The 21,266-nt window shown below is 42.5% G+C and overlaps 1 protein-coding gene across 1 annotated transcript in view; it reads right to left on the bottom strand.

Annotated features, from left to right (window-relative positions):
- Positions 1–21,266, bottom strand: part of LOC121578298 (receptor-type tyrosine-protein phosphatase T-like) — a 510,655-nt gene that overhangs the window by 233,564 nt on the left and 255,825 nt on the right. The window contains exon 8 of the mRNA XM_045223992.1: positions 2,725–3,021. Within this exon, the coding sequence (XP_045079927.1) occupies positions 2,725–3,021 (297 nt within the window). The remainder of the gene's footprint in view (positions 1–2,724; positions 3,022–21,266) is intronic.

Raw genomic sequence — 21,266 nt, forward strand, 5'->3', positions numbered from 1 at the left:
GCCATAATGACCATCGTTATGTTCGGAGGAAAAAGGGGGTCGCTTGCAAGCCGAAGAACACCATCCCAACCGTGAAGCACGGGGGTGGCAGCATCATGCTGTGGGGGTGCTTTGCTGCAGGAGGGACTGGTGCACTTCACAAAATAGATGGCATCATGGGGAAGGAAAATGATGTTGATATATTGAAGCAACATCTCAAGACATCAGTCAGGAAGTTAAAGCTTGTTCGCAAATGGGTCTTCCAAATGGACAATGACCCCAAGCATACTTCCAAAGTTATGGCAAAATGGCTTAAGGACAACAAAGTCTAGGTATTGGAGTGGCCATCACAAAGCCCTGACCTCAATCCTATAGAAAATGTGTGGGCAGAACTAAAAAAGCATGTGCGAGCAAGGAGGCCTACAAACCTGACTCAGTTACACCAGCTCTGTCAGGAGGAATTGGCCAAAATTCACCCAACTTATTGTGGGAAGCTTGTGGAAGGCTACCCAAAATGTTTGACCCAAGTTAAACAATTTCAAGGCAATGCTAGCAAATACTAATTGAGTGTATGTAAACTTCTGACCCACTGGGAATGTGATGAAAGAAATAAAAGCTGAAAGAAATAATGATCACTATTATTCTGACATTTCACATTCTTAAAATAAAGTGGTGATCCTAACTGACCTAAGATAGGGAATTTTTACTACGATTAAATGTCAGGAATTGTGAAAAACTAAGTTTAAATGTATTTGGCTAAGGTGTATCTAAACTTCCGACTTCAACTGTAATTCAATTAGGCCCTAATCTATGGATTTCACACGACTGGGCAAGGGTGTAGCCATGGGTGTGCCTGGGATGGCATAGGCCCACCCACTGGGGAGCCAGGCCCAGCCAATCAGAATGAGTTTTTCCCCACAAAAAATACTTTATTACAGACAGAAATACGCCTCAGCACCCCCTCAGATGACGAAGCTGGATGTGGAGGTCCTGGGCTGGCATGGTTACACATGGTCTGCGGTTGTGAGGCCAGTTGGGGGCGGCTTATGGTAGAGAAACAAATATTACATTCTCTGGCAATAGCTCTGGTGGACATTCCTGCAGTCATCATGCCAATTGCACGCTCCTTCAATTTGAGACATCTGTTGCATTGTGGTGTGTGACAAAAACTGCACATTTTAGAGTGACCTTTTATTGTCCCCAGCACCAGGTGCACCTGTGTAATTATCATGCTGTTTAAATAGCTTCTTGATATGCCACACCTGTCAGGTGGATTGATTATCTTGGTAAAGAAGAAATGCTCACTAACAGGGATGTAAACAAATTTGTGCTCACAATTTGAGAGAAATAAGCTTTTTGTGCATATGGACAATTTCTGGGATCTTTTATTTCAGCTCATGAAACATGGGAGCAACACTTTACATGTTGCATTTATATTTTTGTTCAGTATATATATTTCCACATTATGAGGTTGGAATAATACTGTGCAATTGTGGAAATTAGTATAATTCCCTTTTAGTGTAAGTGCTGTTTGAAAAGAACGCCTGAAATTTCAGGCTGTTTTTGTGGGATGGAGTTTTGGCATGCATGGTGACATCACCAGGAGTTAATTTGGTTAATAGACCAATAAAAATAGTTTAAAAATCTCTCTGCCAATAACAGCTCGTTTCCAGTTTTCCCCTCCCCACTCAGACCACTCCCAGACAGTCCTAGCAAAATGCTTGCTTGAGACATTGCTCATGCTAAGAAGCTATTTTAGTTTATTTTTGACCATTTTGATTGGAAACAATCACAGTAAGGTACTTAACTGTTACCCAAAAATGATTTGATATTGAGATAAAAACGGCTGCATTGGGCCTTTTAAAACTGAAAGCATATTTGTGAGACGGTGCATAGCTCTATAAAACTAATGTCATTACCAGTGCAATTAGCACAGCTAAGAACAAACATTACAACCCAGAGATTAAAGATTGTTAGCTAAAAAACATTTAACACAATTGTGCTACTCTCAACTAGTTTGGGACCTCATGGGAGGTTGGGACTGTGTTTATTAAAAACATCCTCAATGATAAATGAAAAGATACAAAAGTCTTTATGGAATGAGGATATCATAGTGCAGGGATAATGGCTAGGTCTGCTGAGTTGTAGTTTATACATTACATCCAGTCATACAAATACATTGTATTCATTTGTGCTTATTAATTCATGCTGTGGTCATATTGGATTTTTAATACTCTGATAATAGGGCTATAATCAGCGCTCATTATACAGTTATTATAAGTGTAACCAATCATAATTGTGGTTTTAATTAGTGGAACAACAAAGGTCTTACTATGTTTCCATTAGCTTGCGGTTCTATCAAGCTAGTGCCTTGACTGCAAAGCATTGTCTGTTTGAATACATGTAGATGTATGGAACAACAACAATATGGCAGCCATCTTAAGCCATCAAGGAGCCTCTTCCAAGAAGTAGGCTATCATGATCTAGCCTACTGTGACATATAATATTTGAAAAGACAACATTTCACTGGCCTGGCGGGCTAGTTTGGCACATTTTCAACTAGCCTGGTCAAAAAAGTACTAGCCTTGGGGTAGTGGACTAGTGTAATTTCCATCCCTATATATACAGGCAGCATGTCTATAGTACACCCCATGCATGTATTTGAACTAGGAACAGGACAAGACAGGACAAAACAGTGGAACCAAGACAATACCACTCTAAAGACAGAAACACTCTGACACTCACCATCCTCCTCCGTCTGCTTGACGATCTCCTCGCTCTCCTTGCTGCCCTCAGGGTTGGCAAGGACCAGGCGAAGGCGAACGGTGACGAAGGGCCTCAGGCCCCGCAGGGTGTAGTGGGATGACGTCTGGATCAATTCCTCGGCCGCAAACTCCTGCTGGTTGAACACGTACTGGTAATGCACGGTCAGATTGTAGCTGTGGCAGCGAGTCACGGCGTAGCCAAACGTCTCCCACTGCAGGGTGAGCTGGCGGGCCCGGATGTCCACCACATTGACATTCTGAGGCCCGTTGACTGGGTCTGAAGGGAGAAGGAGAAAGGGAGGAACAGGGGTTAGAGATTGTGAACAAGTCCTCATATCCAACCATTGGCAAATTAAGAGGAACTGCCTTAGTAATAGTATTAGTATTAGTATTAGTATTAGTCAGTGGTGGAAAAAGTAAAAGTAAAGATACCTTAATAGAAAATTACTCAAGTAAAAGTGAAAGTACAGTGACGGAAAAAAGTATTTGATCCCCTGCTGATTTTGTCCGTTTGCCCACTGACAAAGAAATTATTCATCTATAATTTTAATGGTAGGTTTATTTGAACAGTGAGAGACAGAATAACAACAAAAAAGTCCAGAAAGATGCATGTCAAATATGTTATAAATTGATTTGCATTTTAATGAGGGAAATAAGTATTTGACCCCCTCTCAATCAGAAAGATTTCTGGCTCCCAGGTGTCTTTTATACAGCTGAGATTTATACTCTTAAAGGGAGTGCTCCTAATCTCAGTTTGTTACCTGTATAAAAGACACCTGTCCACAGAAGCAATCAATCAATCAGATTCCAAACTCTCCACCATGGCCAAGACCAAAGAGCTCTCCAAGGATGTCAGGGACAAGATTGTAGACCTACACAAGGCTGGATTGGGCTACAAGACCATCGCCAAGCAGCTTGGTGAGAAGGTGACAACAGTTGGTGTGATTATTCACAAATGGAAGAAACACAAAATAACTGTCAATCTCCCTCGGCCTGGGGCTCCATAAAAGATCTCACCTCGTGGAGTTGCAATGATCATGAGAACGGTGAGGAATCAGCCCAAAACTACACGGGAGGATCTTGTCAATGATCTCAAGGCAGCTGGGACCATAGTCACCAAGAAAACATTTGGTAACACACTACGCCGTGAAGGACTTAAATCCTGCAGCGCCCGCAAGGTCCCCCTGCTCAAGAAAGCACATATACAGGCCCGTCTGAAGTTTGCCAATGAACATCTGAATGATTCAGAGGAGAACTGGGTGAAAGTGTTGTGGTCAGATAAGACCAAAATGGAGCTCTTTGGCATCAACTCAACTCATCGTGTTTGGAGGAGGAGGAATGCTGCCTATGACCCCAAGAACACCATCCCCACCGTCAAACATGGAGGTGGAAACATTATGCTTTGAGGGTGTTTTTCTGCTAAGGGGACAGGACAACTTCACCGCATCAAAGGGACGATGGATGGGGCCATTTACCGTCAAATCTTGGGTGAGAACCTCCTTCCCTCAGCCAGGGCATTGAAAATGGGTCGTGGTTGTGTATTCCAGCATGACAATGACCCAAAACACACGGCCAAGGCAACAAAGGAGTGGCTCAAGAAGAAGCGCATTAAGGTCCTGGAGTGGCCTAACCAGTCTCCAGACCTTAATCCCATAGAACATCTGTGGAGGGAGCTGAAGGTTCTAGTTGCCAAACGTCAGCCTCGAAATGTTAATGACTTGGAGAAGATCTGCAAAGAGGAGTTGGACAAAATCCCTCCTGAGATGTGTGCAAACCTGGTGGCCAACTACAAGAAATGTCTGACCTCTGTGATTGCCAACAAGGGGTTTTGCCACCAAGTACTAAGTCATGTTTTGCAGAGGGGTCAAATACTTCTTTCCCTCATTAAAATGCAAATCAATTTATAACATTTTTGACATGTATTTTTCTTGATTTTTCTGTTGTTATTCTGTCTCTCACTGTTCAAATAAACCTACCATTAAAATTATAGACTGATCTTGTCTTTGTCAGTGGGCAACGTACAAAATCAGCAGTAGATCAAATACGTTTTTCCTTCACTGTAAATGTATAAATAATTTCAAATTCCTTAAATTAAGCAAACCAGATGGCACGATGTTCTTGTTTTTATTTATTTACGGATAGCCAGGGGCACAGTCCAACACATAATTTACAAACAAAGCATTGAGATGCAGTAGGGATGACCAGGGATTTTCTCTTTCTCTTTTCCTGTCCTGCTAAGCATTCAAACTGTAAGGTGTACTTTTGGGTGTCAGGGAAAATGTATGGAGTAGAAAGTACATTATTTTCTTAACGAATGTAGTGGAGTAAAAGTAAAAGTTGTCAAAAAAATAAATAGTAAAGTTCAGATACCCCCAAAAACGACTTAAGTACTTTGGATATGTCTCAACCCACCACATCCGCCTATGTCACACTTCTGCATCTGCGTTGAAAGGTGACAGAGCAAGAGCGGTGTTTGTCAAAGGTGACAGAGCTAGAGCTGTGTTTGTCAGACCATGAGAAATCCCAAAAATCGGTCTTCTCACAAAATTGTCTGTAGCGTCCCAACAGTTTGGACTACAAAGCTATTACACACGATTGTGTTCTCTGTTTTGCTCTACGACCCACACAAGTGTCTTGGGACTTGTCTGAAGTTGGTACAGCCGATCTGCAACTTTTGTCTGTAGCGTCCGAACAGTTTGGGCTACACACTAATATGACACCTCTGTGAAAAGTTGAGACGCTCACGTATAGGACCAGTCAAAAGTTTGGACTACTCATTCAAGGGTTTTTCTTTATTTTTACTATTTTCTACAATGTAGAATAATAGTGAAGACATCAAAATTATGAAATAACACATTTAGAATCATGTAGTAATCAAAAAAGTGTTAAACAAATCAAAATATATTTTATATTTGAGATTCTTCAAATAGCCAACCTTTGCCTTGATGACAGCTTTGCACACTCTTGGCATTCTCTCAACCAGCTTCACCTGGAAAAAATTTTCCAACAGTCTTGAAGGAGTTCCCACATATGCTTAGCACTTGTTGGCTGCTTTTCCTTCACTCTGCCATCTGACTCATCCCAAACCATCTCAATTGGGTTGAGGTCGGGGGATTGTGGAGGCCAGGTCATCTGATGCAGCATTCCATCACTCTCCTTCTTGGTAAAATAGCTCTTACACAGCCTGGAGGTGTGTTGGGTCATTGTCCTGTTGAAAAACAAATGATAGTCCCACTAAGCCCAAACCAGATGGGATGGTGTATCGCTGCAGAATGCTGTGGTAGCCATGCTGGTTAAGTGTACCTTGAATTCTAAATAAATCACAGACAGTGTCACAAGCAAAGCACCCCCACACCATAACACCCTCTTCTCCATGCTTTACGGTAGGAACTACACATGTGGAGATCATCCGTTCATCCAAACCGCGTCTCACAAAGACATGATGGTTGGAACCAAAATCTCCAATTTGGTCTCCAGACCAAAGAAACATTTCCACCGGTCTAATGTCCACTGCTCGTGTTGCTTGGCACAAGCAGGTCTGTTCTTCTTATTGGTGTCCATTAGTAGTGGTTTCTTTGCAGCAATTCGACCATGAAGGCCTGATTCACACTGTCCCCTCTGAACAGTTGATGTTGAGATGTGTCTGTGACTTGAACTCTGTGAAGCATTTATTTGGGCTGCAATTTCTGAGGCTGGTAACTCTAAAGAACTTATCCTCTGCAGCAGAGGTAACTCTGGGTCTTCCATTTCTGTGGTGGTCCTCATGAGAGCCAGTTTCATCATAGCGCTTGATGGTTTTTGCAACTGCACTTGAATAAACTTTAAAAGTTCTTGAAATGTTCCGTATTGACTGACCTTCATGTCTTAAAGTAATGATGGACTGTCATTTCTCTTTGCTTATTTGAGCTGTTCTTGCCATAATATGGACTTGGTCTTTTACCTAATAGGGCTATCTTCTATATACCCCCCCAACTCATTGGCTGAAACGCATTAAGAAGGAAATAAATTCCACAAATTAACTTTTAACAAGGCACACCTGTTAATTGAAATGCATTCCAGGTGACTACCTCATGAAGCTGGTTCAGAGAATGCCAAGAGTCAGCAAAGTTGTCATCAAGGTAAAGGGTGGCTATTTGAAGAATCTCAAATATATAATATATTTTGATTTGTTTAACACTTATTTTGTTACTACAAACCCTTGATTGAGTAGGTGTGTCCAAACTTTTGACTGGTAGTGTACATTTTGGATGTTTTGCTCTAGGATTCCCACAGGCCTCACCTAAAGGTCCGCCGGTACCAGTTGAAAATTAATGGAAGTACAGTATACGTGACCGACTGGCTTTATTCGGTCTTATGTAGCAAAATTTGAAATGGTGTTCTTTACATTAGATAAAAGTAGACACTCAGTGCTAGTATATCATACACTACAGTTGAGGAACAATGGGAAAGTTATTCTGCTTTGAAAGTTTATAAACTTGTAATCTCACTTTTGAGAAAATGGCCATTGAATGTTTTGGTACACCCACTGGAGAGCTCTTCTTTGTCTACACCCATTCAGCATCGTTCACACCCTCTTAAACTATAGCCCGCCCGTAAACTCAGAGCGTTGTCAGATTGTCCGTTCGTAAATTCAGAGCGTTTTGCTCTCGGAGCGTTCAGAGCGCACCCTGGACGCTCTGGCCGAGGAGTAGGGTTGATCCGAGCGTTCTGTCCTAACAACAGCAGTCAAGTACCCAAGCTAACGTTATGTTATCCAGAGCGTTGGTGACTGCAACTGTGCTGCTGGCAACAATTTAATTACGCTTTTTTGCCAACGTTTACTGACACCAGCCATATTCATCAGGTGTTGAGTGTTCGTAAATTCGTCAGATATCCTGCGCTCTGGCACACTCAGACGAAAGTGCTCTGAAATCGGAGTAGATAGCCACAGCGAATTTACCAGCTACGTCTATCAACAGTTGTCACATTGACATCATGGATATTCCATTGAAATGGTTCCTTGCATATTGGAGTATTTTGTTATGACATGTAGCTAGCTAGCTAGCTAGCTAAACAATGAACCATAATCCCAACTCATGAGGTTACTACCCTGCATGAATCTATTATATTAACATGGCATAAGTTATGGTAAAATGTGTAGAATTGCAGGAAATTATCTTTAAAACTGAAAAAAATGTTATCTCTGCCCAATTGCAAAATGAATACAATTGCATGAAATGTGTAATAAAATTGGTAATCTTTAAAACTGCACCATTTTATCTATGCCCCATGGCAAAATGGGAAGAATTGCAGGAAATTAAATGTTTCTCTCTGACGTCAAGAAGGGGTCCAATAAAATGTTTTGCCGCGAGGTGGGGGGGCCCCCCAACCGAATCTTGCTTAGGGCCCCCAAAAGGCTAGGGCCAGCCCTGTGATAGAGAATAATGCTGAACAACAAAAGCCCAAATCCCCAGGTTTGAACGGGCCTGATTAAGGCTAATCTACGGCTAATCTGGGTTCATTTCGGAAAGCACTCTAAGAACATTGCTAATTTCGGACTGGAAAATCTAATAGGGGGAACTCCCCAAATCTGCAAAGCCTGAGTTATAACTTTGTTTTTGTCGTTAAGTCAATGAAGGCATCTCCTGAGTTGCCCTTGACAAATAATGTATTGTTGTTATTTATTCTCTTCCTCCCACTCTTCCCTTTTCCTCCTCCAGCTCCTCTCAGCTATCCCCAATGAATCAGACATTCAGTGGAAAGGGAAGGAGGGAGGGATGAAGGGAGAGGAGGCGGCTAGCATTAGACATGACTCAAGTCTCATTATTCAGGGTACATGGCGGTCGCAGTGGTTGGCACACACTGAGAAGGGGCAACGGGGAGGGTTGCTATGCCATGGGTGGGCCGACTCCACCACAGATAGGGGTGCAGTGCTCAGGGTAGCAGCACCGGTGATCGATGAGCGGGGGATCATTAATTGCAGATGTTGGGGAGCTCCGTCAAGGAGAAAAGGGGGGATGGAAATCAATCTTAATGCCGGCACCGGTCCTCCCTGCTGACACTCCGCCACATTTATAATCCGGCCGCTCCTCAACAGAGCAAAGTGGAAATTGCTAGCAATAAACATATCAATGGGTGCCCACAATAGCCAACTGTGTGGGTACTTTAAACAGTGCAGTTTCAAAGGAGAGAAAAAAGACAGAAACATAAAAATAGGATAAGTCAATGTCACTGGCTAGGATACCACTGGCTTTTATCCTTAGGGACTGGAGGGACAAGAGAGGGACATTATAAGTTATACATCCTGTTTTGGAGAGTTTAGAGGGGGAATGATTTAGTCCTAAGTGCTAGAGGCTGGCAAATGCAACAAACAAAGCACAGCAGTGAAGTAGTAGGCCCAAAAGTGCTTCTGGAATCCAAAGCCGTTTTCCAACACATTAACACTATGACCACAGTCACAACAAAGTATTGAGAAAAGGGTCTGAATACTTATGTAAATGTGATATTTCCGTTTTTTATTTTGTATAAATGTGCAGAAATATCTAAAAACCTGTTTTTTCTTTGTCATTATTTTGGGTATCGTGTGTAGATTTATGAGGGGAAAAAATTATTTAATCTATTTTAGATTAAGGCTGTAACGTAACAAAATGTGGAAAAAGTCAAGGGGTCTGAATACTTTCCGAATGCCCTGTACGTGACCTAAACAATTTGATTAACACGACTGCAAGCAGATGTTCCAGCGATTTGTTGTTGTTGTGGTTTTTAATTACTCCCCAGTCAATGTAACTGATAATTTGCCAGCCATTTTTTTTTTTATGACTCCAAAGTTGAAAGGAAAACTATACGTTTTAAATTTAGCAACAGTATAACTGTGTGAGAGACTCAACGTTGCCTGACTTTCAGCTGCCTAGAGCTGCGGGGTCTTTTGGAACTAGAGTAAAAAAATCATTCTAATTCAAAACAAGTTTTAATAATAGAATTACCGACGGGCGGTTGACGATTTTGTAAATGTTCATTTACGGAGAGAGGTTTAAAGTGATGTTAAATAGAGACAATTGAGCCTTGGCCTCGAGGTTGCCCATAGATTAAGTACCTGGAGCAGAGGTTTAATTGTAAGAGAATGGGAGGGCAATGACAGACTGTCTGGAAGAGAGACACTCTCACTAAACTGTGGACAGTGGGACTTAATCAAGTGATATGCTGACAATGTGGTCTTTACTCATACAAATATTGATATTATAAAGGGAACACTGGTAATAGGCTAGAAACTTGCCTCCCTTTTCCTTAGAATATGCAGAGATTCACAAATTGTTTGATAACTAAGCTATATAGGACGTCCAAGTTGGATATTGCAATAGAGATCAACACAGAAAGTTCAGGGCCTTTTGGGGTGAAACTTAAGAAAAAAAGGTGAATTTGTTTGAATCTAAACTTTATAAAATGTCACAGCATCTGTTAAGATTGACACAGGCTTGGAACTACCTGCTGCTCCTTTGTCATTGGATAGGGCGTTTTGTTCATTAATGACCTCCATCTTCCTCAAGGGTTCTCCGGTCTATAGAACGGTGGAAAAATTTTGTAGACGCAATTTATTTGAAGCCCATTGAATCCCTCACTGTCTATCATCCCTTCAATTGCCAAGGCCTCGAGAATTCCCTCTTTATTTTTCATGACAGCTATTATTCCCCAGCAGGTACTGCAATGTCCAGCAATTCCCCCTCACTTAAAACCAATTGTCAAACAACAAAAGGGATGCAGTGGTGGGACTTTGTCCATCTTTGTTCGAGAAACTGAGAGATTGATGCCTGCTAGCTAATTGTAACTGAGGGTACACTCAGGACGAGGTCGAATGGCGTTTACATGTAAGGACCGGTGAAAGCGCACGGCCGATTGAATCTGATGTTTTTGTGTCGTGTTCAGTGAGAGGTATTGACAACGGTTGTAACCTTGGTGCTATACAAGAACACACAAGTGCACTGTGTTTTCCAGTGGAGCATGGGACCCAGATTTGTTTGAGTTCCATTGAGTCACTTTATAGACATGCTCTTAACAACTCAATAGATCTCTGTAGCCTACGCTTTCATCAAGTCTTTGTGGAAAGCTAATATTGCATTGTGTGGGTCTATGCATGAGTGACCATGGCATGCAGGAAAAATCCAGCCCCACTTATTTGAGGAATCACAAAGGAATTTTTCGACCTTTAGTACAATAGCCCAGCACTTCCACCCCATGGCAAAAAGCCTCCATCCACATCCTGTGACATTCTAAACCCCCATAATTTGAAGTTTGCTATCTCAGTTTAATGAGGGTATCTAGAGTGCAACTCTAACAAACACACATGCGTAAGCATACACACACATACAGTACACACACACACACACCCCTGGTGGTTTGTTAGGGCTGGAGAGGCAGGCGGGCAGCTGTCAAAAATGATGAGCACTTCCTGACTGCTAAAGTGCCAGTGTTGGCTGGACTGTCCATTTCCCGGCCACAGGTCACCCTTTAAAGCAGAGAACAATTAGGGAGGCAGAGTAGTGGAGCAGAGCATACATGTTACGTTAATTACCTTCTGGGCTCTGCCCCTGTGGCTCCCCGCCACTCGTTCACTACTCCAGCAGTCTCCTTTCACAGCCCTGCCAATCAATACACCCATTGAATAATTTGACTGAACCATGTCCAAATGCATTGCACCAGATTTAGCTAGATAGCTCATTTTTATCTGTAGTCCCAGGGCAGAAAACAATCAACATCAAAACATAATTACAATGCTACAATATAACAAACTATTAAAATTCTCTCTCTCTCTCTCTCTCTCTCTCTCTCTCTCTCTCTCTCTCTCTCTCTCTCTCTCTCTCTCTCTCTCTCTCTCTCTCTCTCTCTCTCTCTCTCTCTCTCTCTCTCTCTCTCTCTCTCTCTGACCATGAGAAACAAGATTCTCTGGTCTGATGAAACCAAGACTGAACTTTTTGGCCTGAATGCCAAGTGTCACGTCTGGAGGAAACTTGGCACCATCCCTGCTGTGAAGCATGGTGGTGGCAGCATCATGCTGTGGGGATGTTTTTCAGCGGCAGGGACTGGGAGACTAGTCAGGATCGAGGGAAAGATGAACGGAGTAATGTACAGAGAGATCCTTGATGAAAACCTGCTCCAGAGCGCTTAGGACCTCAGACTGGGGCGAAGGTTTACATTCCAACAGGACAATGACCCTTAGCACACAGCCAAGAAAACGCTGGAATGTCCTTGAGTGGCCCAGCCAGTGCCCGGACTTGAACCCGATCTAACATCTCTGGAGAGACCTGAAAATAACTAAATAGCTGTGCAGCGACGCTCCCCATCCATCCTGACAGAGCTTGAGAGGGTCTGCAGAGAAGAATGGGAGAAGCTCCCCAAATACAGGTGTGCCAAGCTTGTAGCTTCATACCCAAGAAGACTTGAGGCTGTAATCGCTGCCAAAGGTGCTTCAACAAAGTACTGAGTAATGGGTCTGAATACTTAAGTAAATGTAATATTTCAGTTTTTTATTTTGTATAAATGTGCAAAAATGTCTAAAAATCTGTTTTTGCTTTGTCATTATGGGGTATCATGCGTAGATTTATGAGGGGAAACAAGAATTTAATCCATTTTAGAATAAGGGTGTAACGTAACAAAATGTGGAAAAAGTCAAGGGGTCTGAATACTTTCCGAATGCACTGTACTTACAGTGGGGAAAAAAAGTTTTTAGTCAGCCACCAATTGTGCAAGTTCTCCCACTTAAAAACATGAGAGAGGCCTGTAATTTTCATCATAGGTACACGTCAACTATGACAGACAAAATGAGAAAAAAAAATCTAGAAAATCACATTGTAGGATTTTTAATGAATTTATTGGCATATGATGGTGGAAAATAAGTATTTGGTCAATAACAAAAGTTTCTCAATACTTTGTTATATACCCTTTGTTGGCAATGACACAGGTCAAACGTTTTCTGTAAGTCTTCACAAGGTTTTCACACACTGTTGCTGGTATTTTGGCCCATTCCTCCATGCAGATCTCCTGTAGAGCAGTGATGTTTTGGGGCTGTCACTGGGCAACACAGACTTTCAACTCCCTCCAAAGATTTTCTATGGGGTTGAGATCTGGAGACTGGCTAGGCCACTCCAGGACCTTGAAATGCTTCTTACGAAGCCACTCCTTCGTTGCCCGGGCGGTGTGTTTGGGATCATTGTCATGCTGAAAGACCCAGCCACGTTTCATCTTCAATGCCCTTGCTGATGGAAGGAGGGTTTCACTCAAAATCTCACGATACATGGCCCCATTCATTCTTTCCTTTACACGGATCAGTCAGTCCTGGTCCCTTTGCAGAAAAACAGCCCCAAAGCATGATGTTTCCAACCCCTTGCTTCACAGTAGGTATGGTGTTCTTTGGATGCAACTCAGCATTCTTTGTCCTCCAAACACGACGAGTTGAGTTTTTACCAAAAGTTATATTTTGGTTTCATCTGACCATATGACATTCTCCCAATCCTCTTCTGGATCATCCAAATGCACTTCAGATGGGCCTGGACATGTACTGGCTTAAGCAGGGGGACACGTCTCGCACTGCAGGATTTGAGTCCCTGGCGGCGTAGTGTGTTACTGATGGTAGGCTTTGTTACTTTGGTCCCAGCTCTCTGCAGGTCATTCACTAGGTCCCCCCGTGTGGTTCTGGGATTTTGCTCACCATTCTTGTGATCATTTTGACCCCACGGGGTGAGATCTTGCGTGGAGCCCCAGATCGAGGGAGATTATCAGTGGTCTTGTATGTCTTCCATTTCCTAATAATTGCTCCCACAGTTGATTTCTTCAAACCAAGCTGCTTACCTATTGCAGATTCAGTCTTCCCAGCCTGGTGCAGGTCTACAATTTTGTTTTTGGTGTCCTTTGACAGCTCTTTGGTCTTGGCCATTGTGGAGTTTGGAGTGTGACTGTTTGAGGTTGTGGACAGGTGTCTTTTATACTGATAACAAGTTCAAACAGGTGGCATTAATACAGGTAACGAGTGGAGGACAGAGGAGCCTCTTAAAGAAGAAGTTACAGGTCTGTGAGAGCCAGAAATCTTGCTTGTTTGTAGGTGACCAAATACTTATTTTCCACCATAATTTGCAAATAAATTCATTAAAAATCCTACAATGGGATTTTCTGGATTTTTTTTCTCAATTTGTCTGTCATAGTTGACGTGTACCTATGATGAAAATTACAGGCCTCTCTCATCTTTTTAAGTGGGAGAACTTGCACAATTGGTGGCTGACTAAATACTTTTTTTCCCCACTGTATGTAGAGATAAGATTGTTAAAATTTGACTGAGATGCATCAAAGGTTCCGTTTTATTGCGATTCCAAGATAATTAAATATTGAAGGTGAGGACTAGATATTAATCAAGGTCTTTGTGCTCCTTTTATGCCATATATTGGCAATATCATTCTCAAGGCTGGATTCCTCTGTTAAGCATTGCTACAGCGTTTAGAAACAGCTGTGAGGTCCAAATCAAAGAGGCTGGTTTCTCATGATTAAAAGTGCACCACTCTATTCAGTGGCCGCTCAATAGCCCTCAATTGCTCTCCGTTTTCACCAGTTCTGCAAAAGCCTCTAGGCCTTGCCATTTTATCAGAGCCATATAGCACGCGGGCTCAGAGCCCTGCCCAAGTGTGCGGCACAAACTCCATTTGCTAGATGAGAGAGACGTGGAAACAATGATTTTATGGAGGGGGACAACCGAAACACGTGGAAGAGGATGATAATATTACAAATACAAATAAAAAGATAAACGGTGTGTATTCTTCTTCCAAAATGAACAACTTGAAAACAAAAGGATGGTGGTAGTGGGGGGAGAAAGGCAATCTAAATTGGGGTGGAAGCAGAGTATAGACTTATGAGACAGAGACTTCACAGCTAGTATCGTATCCCCTTATCACCACCACCACCTCCACCAGCACTGCTGCTGCCTGCCTGCTGCCCCCCTTCCCAAAAGGGTCTGTATTGAGAGATCCGTCTGGTTATTATTACGCTCTCCCTCCAGTAGAGTCGGCGAGCTGAGAAAGCAATCCCCCTTCCCCTCAGAATCAATCAAACCGGCACTCTTTCCAATAATTGAGCCTCGCTGGAGGAAAACAACACTTCACTTGCTGATAACCCCAGTAATGACTTCTCACAATGAAGATCATGATACATCAAATGTCCACAGATAGATTCTCAGGTACCCTCACTCTCTCAGTCAGAGCGGGGGGAACAAATGTGTATACTGTATGTATGAATCTGGGAAGAGTTTGTACATTAGTAAACCCTGTGTGACCTTGTAAGCTAATCTGTTGTTGGAAGAAGTGGATGCTTGGCCCTTGATGGCGAGGCTCTGTAGAAGTAGTCTTTATTTCGGTAATGAGAGCCCCACCTGCTTTGAGCCCCACCTGTTTAGCTTTTTTTTTTGCCTTATTTTGCCATTAATATTGTCACATATCAGTTTGCAAACAATGAAAAAAATATATATAAAAAATAAAATAAAGTGTTTATAAGCAGTATACAAACATGGTCTATTTTTAGCTTTCTCGAGTAAGGCAGCTCCAAAATGCAGGTGTTTCAGCCTAGCTCAGTGCTTTCTGTGGTAGTGGGGCAGTCGGTGGAAAATACGGAGCGTAGGGTTTGGTAATGTTCTCTAGTTGTGCCATGATTGGCTCAGTGTTCTGTCACTCATGGGGACAGTATGTCACCGCAAAATCTACGGGAAAAGCTTGAGTTACATTAGAAGTACCCGTCCAAGAAGGCTCAAGGTCATTGGCCACAGATAAAATGACGTCAAATCACGTTATATCTACCATAGCTTTGATTAGACTGATCATGTCAACATCATACTATCAAAATCTTAGCTAGCAAGCTAGACAAGCAGTCATCATCATGAATCATGTCGACAATCTACTGGAAAATCCTTTTCAATCCTTGTCATATGAAGAGAAATTATAGATAAAACGTATCGGTGCTCATTGGCCATTGGACATAAACATTACACAACAGGTTGGACATCGCAAATTCAACAATGAGTGGTTTGGAAGGAATCAGTGGCTAACTGCAAGCGTTCCAAAGCAATCACTAGCCTGCTATTTAGTGGAGTGGGTGTGTGGTCTAAGTCTGGGTTTAAGGGTTTATTTTCCAAGCTTAAATGGATAAACATTCATGCTGTCAATCCAGCATGACTTCTGCCACGTTCAAAACAACTGGAAACTCGGAACTGGGAAATCTCAGACTTCAGTGAGTTCAAGACAACTGGGAACTCCAAAAAAAAATTAGCTCAGACTGGGAAAATACGTTTTGAACGGTCATCCAACTCGGAATTGCAAGTCGTAACTCTGGCCTCTTTCTAGAGCTCCGACCTGAAGATCACTGACGTCATGATTCAACCTTATTTTTTCAGAGTAATGTAGCCTACTGTTTATTATTTTTATTATTTTTAGCCTTTATTTAACTAGGCAAGTCAGTTAAGAAGAAATTCTTATTTACAATGACGGCCTACACCGGCCAAACCCGGACGATGCTGGGCCAATTGTGCGCCGCCCTATGGGACTCCCAATCATGGCCGGTTGTGATACAGCCTGGAATCGAACTAGGAGGTCTGTAGTGACGCCTCAAGCACTAAGATGCAGTGCCTTAGACCAGGGAGAATACTGTAAGAACGACCCATGTTCTGAATTCTGTCGCTGCACATTCAAAAAGTGCTGAACAAATAGTTATACTGACTACGTCCATCCTAGCATGAATGTCTTAATGGAAATTACGGATTGCCTCTAACCCGCTCGTCGTCCCCTTACACCATAGTTTGTACATCTCAATTGTCAGTAGAAACCACATTTGTTTAAACACGTCAGCCATGTCAGCTATGTTTTTTTTTTTTAAAGGCTGTAAATGAGGCTGAATGAACTGTTTCGCTGACAGACAAGGCTCCGCTGATAGCCAGGTGTTGCGGTGGTAAGGATTCACTCCATGGTGCTGAAAAGAAAGCTCTGCTGTCGAGACAGCTTTAAGTAGGCCGAAAGTTTGTGGGCACCGATTGTCACCATTTTTGTGCAATTAATGTATTGTTTAGGGGTGTGTTGTGTAGTGGCTTTGCTGGCATGCATCTAAAACAATTTTGAAATTGAGAAAATACGGAGTGACTTTTGTCTGCCATTCTTTCTTGTTACTCAGCTCTTGTCATAAAACATGCCGATCAGTATGGGATCTGTCGTTTAGGGGCTAGGTAACTCTAATCATGTGGTCAAGGCCTTATGTCACGACGCTAATCCATCAGGTGTTGTCTGAGAGAGAAGCTGTCAAACGGCAGAGGGGATCTGTTCATCAAACCACTAGGAGACAGTGTGTGAGTGTGTGTCGGAGGGGGTGGGAGATGGACAGCTGGAGGCAAATATGTGTGTTCACATTAGGGTTTAATAGTGGGAACTGGGTTACTGAGATTTCCCGGCCAAACCCATTCCTTGTTTCCCAGGATAAATAGTGTTGAGAAACCGGTAAATTCTAATACATTATTTCTATGAACAGCGTGACGTGAAATGGAACTGTTAAATGATATGTGATTTCTAAATCTGGCTTCTCTGCAACCTGCTCTGCTATCTGCATGATCAATCATCAACGCTCAGTGTGTATGTGTGAGTGTGTGTGCTGTTGTAGCCTACCATAGGCCTATTTACTTACACAAAGTCGCCATAAACTCAAAGCGCTGCGTGTGACGGGTTCTCTTACTATGCGACTGCAAACAGCAAGCAGGCCTACAGGCTATACAGACCAGCGTTAAAAAAAGAAGGCCATAGCCTACTCTCCCCAAGAATCCATCGAACATATCACAACTGGTGAATAGATAAAGACAAGTGTCATTTAACCGAGATGCAAAAATACAAAATATGCATGTGCGACATACCAACTCTCTGGCATCATTTTTACATTAGACCAGTCATCACAACGCTAGTAGCCTACCACATTTACTCAACATAAAGTCCCCAATAGAGAACATACCTTAGGCTACTTGCATGGCTTCTATAAATGTAATTGCTTACCATATGTGCAGGCAAACATATGTTTTATTGTCACATACAGTGGGGGAAAAAAGTATTTAGTCAGCCACCAATTGTGCAAGTTCTCCCACTTAAAAAGAGAGGCCTGTAATTTTCATCATAGGTACACGTCAACTATGACAGACAAATTGAGAAAAGAAAATCCAGAAAATCACATTGTAGGATTTTTAATGAATTTATTTGCAAATTATGGTGGAAAATAAGTATTTGGTCACCTACAAACAAGCAAGATTTCTGGCTCTCACAGACCTGTAACTTCTTCTTTAAGAGGCTCCTCTGTCCTCCACTCGTTACCTGTATTAATGGCACGTGTTTGAACTTGTTATCAGTATCAGGGGCGGCAGGTAGCTTAGTGGTTAAGAGCGTTGTACAAGTAACCGAAAGGTCGCTGGTTCTAATCCCCGAGCCGACTAGGTGAAAAATATGTCGATGTGCCCTTGAGCAAGGCACTTAACCCTAATTGCTCCTGTAAGTCGCTCTGGATAAGAGCGTCTGCTAAATGACCAATTTATTTATAAAAGACACCTGTCCACAACCTCAAACAGTCAAACTCCACTATGGCCAAGACCAAAGAGCTGTCAAAGGACACCAGAAACAAAATTGTAGACCTGCACCAGGCTGGGAAGACTGAATCTGCAATAGGTAAGCAGCTTGGTTTGAAGAAATCAACTGTGGGAGCAATTATTAGGAAATGGAAGACATACAAGACCACTGATGATCTCCCTCGATCTGGGGCTCCACGCAAGATAACCCCGTGGGGTCAAAATGATCACAAGAACGGTGAGTAAAAATCCCAGAACCACACGGGGGGACCTAGTGAATGACCTGCAGAGAGCTGGGACCAAAGTAACAAAGCCTAGAGTAACACACTACGCCGCCAGGGAATCAAATCCTGCAGTGCCAGACGTGTCCCCCTGCTTAAGCCAGTACATGCCCAGGCCGGTCTGAAGTTTGCTAGAGTGCATTTGGATGATCCCGAAGAGGATTGGGAGAATGTCATATGGTCAGATGAAAACAAAATATAACTTTTTGGTAAAAACTCAACTCGTCGTGTTTGGAGGACAAAGAATGCTGAGTTGCATCCAAAGAACACCATACCTACTGTGAAGCATGGGGGTGGAAACATCATGCTTTGGGGCTGTTTTTCTGCAAAGGGACCAGGACGACTGATCCGTGTAAAGGAAATAATGAATGGGGCCATGTATCGTGAGATTTTGAGTGAAAACCTCCTTCCATCAGCAAGGGCATTGAAGATGAAACGTGGCTGGGTCTTTCAGCATTACAATGATCCCAAACACACTGCCCGGGCAACGAAGGAGTGGCTTCGTAAGAAGCATTTCAAGGTCCTGGAGTGGCCTAGCCAGTCTCCAGATCTCAACCCCATAGAAAATCTTTGGAGGGAGTTGAAAGTCCGTGTTGCCCAGCGACAGCCCCAAAACATCACTGCTCTAGAGGAGATCTGCATGGAGGAATGGGCTAAAATACCAGCAACAGCGTGTGAAAACCTTGTGAAGACTTACAGAAAACGTTTGACCTGTGTCATTGCCAACAAAGGGTATACAACAAAGTATTGAGAAACTTTTGTTATTGACCAAATACTTATTTTCCACCATAATTTGCAAATAAATTCATTAAAAATCCTACAATGTGATTTTCTGGAAAAAAAATGCTCATTTTGTCTGACATCGTTGACGTGTACCTATGATGAAAATTACAGGCCTCTCTCATCTTTTTAAGTGGGAGAACTTGCACAATTGGTGGCTGACTGAATACTTTTTTCCCCCACTGTACACCAAATAGATGCAGTGAAATGTGTTGCGTTACAGGGTCAGCCATAGTATGTACAGCACCCCTGGAGCAAATTAGAGTTAAGTGCCTTGCTCAAGCGTACATCGACAGATTTTTCACCTTGTCGGCTCGGGTATTCAAACCAGCGACCTTTCGGTTACTGCCCAACCCTCTAACCGCTAGGCTACCTATCGCCACAACACGCAACCTCTCGACGCAGTTACGGTAGACAATGTCTACCTCACATTCAAAACTCCAATAACGTTTGGCACTGGCAGAGGCTCAAATTTAAACTGTTGTTAATCACAAAACGGCTGATACACTGTGTCCAAAAAAGCGCTTCAGGAAATAGACATTTGCAACATTGTTTTATGATGTTACATTAACAAAAGTGGGCTGCTGGTCAGATTTGCAAGCACTTGATCAAGCCTAGGCCAAGGGACAGAAAAGGGCCAACAAGCTACCTGACATCTTCCGGAAGGTAGGCTAAAACTAATGTAATTTTCACTAGACCTCAAAACATCTCACCAGTCGGCCAACAGTGCTTCATAGGCCTAGGCTACCTTAGAGTTTTTTTTCAATTGTTTAAGCACATTTTTGAAAACAGGGCCCGGTTTGTCTAAACACTACACACAATTAGCACAACCCTACACCAAAGTAGCACAACACTTCAGATAATTTGCAAAATGGAACACTTTTGTCAAAACTATACACAACTTCATAAAAACAATATTTTGTTACCATACGAAACACACACATTTCATATGACTTCAATCTTTTTGAACCAGTTACACACTGCTGTTGCTAACCTAAAACAATTTTAGCAAGTCTAAGTCTCAGTGATTAGAGTACTGTAAATGAAGTACACAGAGAAAGTGCAACTATACAAACACTACACAAGACCAATGCTGCAGACTGAGGAAACTATCATTTATTTCTCTCCATATACCCAAATCAGTCAACATGGAGAATCACAACTTAACATGTCCCAGTTTTCATGCTACTACAGTAGTGTGCATAACACTGTTAGCTCAGCAAACAACAGACAAACGTAAAATACTGTATCCAGTACAGGTTACAATTACAGTAAATAACAACAAACATACTAAATAATCTGAAGAAAACTGACAATATTGTACAGAAAATACTACAGTAAACATACTATACATTATCTCTTTGCCTAGCTGGATCTGGCCAGAGAATTTCATCAACATCACAAGCAATATCCTCATTAGCAAGACAACGCGGGAAGAACCGTCTTGAATGTCGAATTCATCCTTGCACAGCTGCGGCGCCGACTTGGTCACAGGCGTCCTCCATGGCCTGAATGAGGGGTACCTGAGCCTGGGGCTGGAGATCGTAAACCTTCCATCGCCATGCAGAGAAAAATGATAGGGTTTAGAAACGGAGAGTATGGTGGAAGGTATAGTACTGTCAACTGTGGATGGTGTTGAAACCAGTTCTGGACCAAAGCAGAGCGGTGGAATGACACATTGTCCCAGATGACAGTGTATTGCATCTGGTGCATTTCATTATCTGCTGTGACGATGTGGTGCAATCGGTCCAAAAATGTGAGAATGTGAGGTGTGTTGTAAGGGCCCATTTTGGCATGACGGAGGAGAACCCCATGCTGTGAAATGGCAGCGCAAAGGGTGATGTTACCCCCACGTTGCCCTGGGGCATTGAT

The sequence above is a fragment of the Coregonus clupeaformis genome, chromosome 12 (assembly GCF_020615455.1).
Source record: "Coregonus clupeaformis isolate EN_2021a chromosome 12, ASM2061545v1, whole genome shotgun sequence".
NCBI classification, from domain to species: domain Eukaryota; kingdom Metazoa; phylum Chordata; class Actinopteri; order Salmoniformes; family Salmonidae; genus Coregonus; species Coregonus clupeaformis.